The 2,951-nt window shown below is 54.2% G+C and overlaps 1 protein-coding gene across 1 annotated transcript in view; it reads right to left on the bottom strand.

Annotated features, from left to right (window-relative positions):
- The window catches only part of LOC106804867 (GRAM domain-containing protein 3-like), a 23,555-nt gene extending 21,656 nt beyond the window's left edge, over positions 1-1,899 (bottom strand). The window contains exon 1 of the mRNA XM_014806235.1: positions 1,406-1,899. Coding sequence (XP_014661721.1) covers positions 1,406-1,638 — 233 coding nt within the window. The 5' untranslated portion in view covers positions 1,639-1,899. The remainder of the gene's footprint in view (positions 1-1,405) is intronic.
- Between the last annotated feature and the right edge of the window lie 1,052 nt (positions 1,900-2,951).

Below are 2,951 nucleotides of genomic sequence, written 5' to 3'. Positions count from 1 at the left end.
GTTAGAGGAAGGACGCGAGAAGGTAGTGGAGGAGGAGAATGCTAGGAGGGGGGAGAGGAGGAGGTAGAGGAGGTAGACGGAGGTGCAGGTGGTGGTTGGGGAGGAGGGAAGAGGAGGAGGGGAGAATGTGATGGAGTGAAGGTAGGAGAGGATGAGGTATTAGGCGCCGCTCCTCTACCTCGCTCCCTCCTCTACCGTTCCTCTGCCTCTGCCTCCTCTGCTCTCCTCCTCCTCTACCTTCTCCCCCTGCCTCCTTCTTCCTGCCGCACCTTTCTCCTCACCGTCTATTCCCTCTGCCTCTCTTCACTCTTTCCTCCTGCTTCTCTTCCTGCCTCCTTCTCCTCCTGCCTCCTCCTCGCTCCCCTCCCTCACTCCATTTCCTCTATCTCCTCTCCTCGCTCCTCCACATCTCTCCCGCCTTCTCCTCCATCACTCTCGGCCATCTCGCTAGCGCTCCCTCCTTCTCTACCTTCTTCTCCTGCGCACCATCTGCATCCTCCGCCCCTGCTTCTCGCACCACCTTTCTACCCACGTTCTCCGCCTCCTCCTCCTACTACGCTCCTTCTCCTGCCCCTCCTTCCTCCTCCTGCCTCTCTTCTCCTCCACTCCTGCCCTCTTCATCCTCTTCTCTCCTGCTCCTCTCCTCCATGCTCTCCACCTTCTCCACTCTCCATCCTTCTCCCCGCCTTCTCCACGCTCCTTACTCTCCCACGCACTTTCTCCCACAGTTTCCCCTCCTCCTCCTCCATTCCTCGCATTCTCCTTTCGCTCCGCCCTCCTCCACTTTCTCCCCTCCTCCCTCCTCTACCTTCTCGCCCGCTCCTCCTCTCCACCACCTTCTCCTCACGTTCTCCCCGGCCTCCTCCTCCTTCCTGCCTCCTCTACCGTCCGTATCTTCTCTTTCCTCCTCTTCCGCCTCCTCCTTCCTCTCCTCCTGCCCTCCTCCTCCTCGCTCTCTCCCTCCTTCTGCCCCCTCCTCCACGCTTCTGCCCCTTCCTTCCCCTCCACCACCTTTTCCCACGTTTCTCGCCCCTCCTGACCTCTCCACCACCTTCTTGCGCCCCTCCCTCGACCTCCTCCCTGCTATCACATGGTCAACCGATGATAATAAACACCAAGTGTATGTAATAGTCTCGGCGGGGGTAAATGTTTCTGGGTGTAAATGTCCGGGGGGAAAATGTCCGGGGGTAATTGTCCGGAGGTAAGAATTGTCCGGGGGTAATTGTCTGGGGGGTGATTGTCCGGGGGTAAATTGTCCGGCGGGGTGAATGGCATTGGGGGGGTAATTGTCCGGGGGGTAATTGTCCGGGGGTAATTGTCCGGGGGGTAATTGTATGGGGGTATTTGTCCTAGAACCATATGCATATATATATATATACACATATATAGGTGTACAAAAACTTACCGTTCTCTTTCTGATGTTGTTGAATCATGGTTGGATAAGTCGTCTGGAGGCTCGATCACGTGCCCTTCTGACTTTCGCTTGTTCGGCCAGTGGACTCGGTTAATGAGAACTATGCCAGGCATGCTGACACTACGATGTATGCCTTCTGTCATCGCCGCCGTTTCAGCATGACCACCTTGTCCCTGCCTGGTCGTCGCGTCGTCTGCTGATAACTTACCTGAACTGTAATTCATATACGTTGAACGACGCTGTCGCTCTGAGGGGCAGCGGTCGTACGCTAGGCAAACAACGACCCGGCGCTGAGTGCGCTAGCCGCTCTGATAGGGATGCGAGAGTGCGTGTTTGCATACGCAGAGCTGGCCGAGTTTACACGCTGCGTGGCCGACGTCCGGCTGAGATGCGGCGACGCGGGCGTTCGCTGCGTCGTCATCTCGTGACCTGCGACCCGCCATCACGCGGTCGTGTTCAGCCGCAAGGTCGTGACCCGGAAGCCGACGGTAGCTTCCGTCTCCGCATCCGGGCCAAGTTAGGATCACGCTTGCTCACACGGCGCAATCTGGCGAGAGACGCGAGCCGGAGTGAAGCGTTCCAACCGATGACGAAATGCGATGAAGTCGTAGCATCGTTGCTAGCGTAGGGATGCACGGTTGTTCGGCGTTGCCTCGGTTCTCGAGTGTGCTAGCATCTGCAACGGAGAGATGCAAATGCAATGATGGAAGCTGGGACAACGCGAGCGCACGGGCATGGAACGCTGCCAGGGCGAGCGCGGCCGCGCAGCTGAGATGACATGCTTGGTAGGTAAAGCTCAGCCGGGGATCTGCGCGGCTCGGCAAGAGGTGGTGGCGACGCGTTACCTGGTGACTACTGCAGTCGTTCAATATGATTGCCACGGCGACCGCCTGCCTGCCCACGGACGCACCTGTACCTGGGTGTATGTACACGAGCTAGAACAAACAATTGCTCGTTGCTTGCGACGAATAGCGCGCATTGTGTTGCGTGTGTACATGTTCGCACGCGCGCGTGCGTACGTGCTCGCGTGCGCGCGTTTAGTCGCTCGTGTGTTTGTTTGGGCGTGTGTGACCGTGTAGGTAATAATTGAAGCTTATTGATGTTCTTTCTGACATTTTATCGGCCATTTTCGGCTGCAACAGAAAGGTCAAACATACATAAATACATATATTACGCACGTATGCGCAAACGCACATAAATAGATAGATACATACATACATACAAACGTACACACGTACATACGTGCATACGTGCATACGTACATACGTACAAACGTACATACGAACATACATATACGTACATACGTACATATACGTACATACGTACATATACATACATACATACATACATACCTGTATGTATGTATGTATGTATGTATGTATGTATGTATGTATGTATGTATGTATGTATGTATGTATGTATGTATGTATGTATGTATGTATGTATGTATGTATGTATGTATGTATGTATGTATGTACGTATGTACGTATGTACGTATGAACGTACGTATACGTATGAATGTGCGTATGTGCATATG

The sequence above is a fragment of the Priapulus caudatus genome, unplaced genomic scaffold, assembly GCF_000485595.1.
Source record: "Priapulus caudatus unplaced genomic scaffold, Priapulus_caudatus-5.0.1 Scaffold90, whole genome shotgun sequence".
NCBI lineage: Eukaryota > Metazoa > Priapulida > Priapulimorpha > Priapulimorphida > Priapulidae > Priapulus > Priapulus caudatus.
The sequence above is the reverse complement of the archived record's forward strand: the minus strand, read 5'-3'. Positions and strand labels throughout refer to the sequence as shown.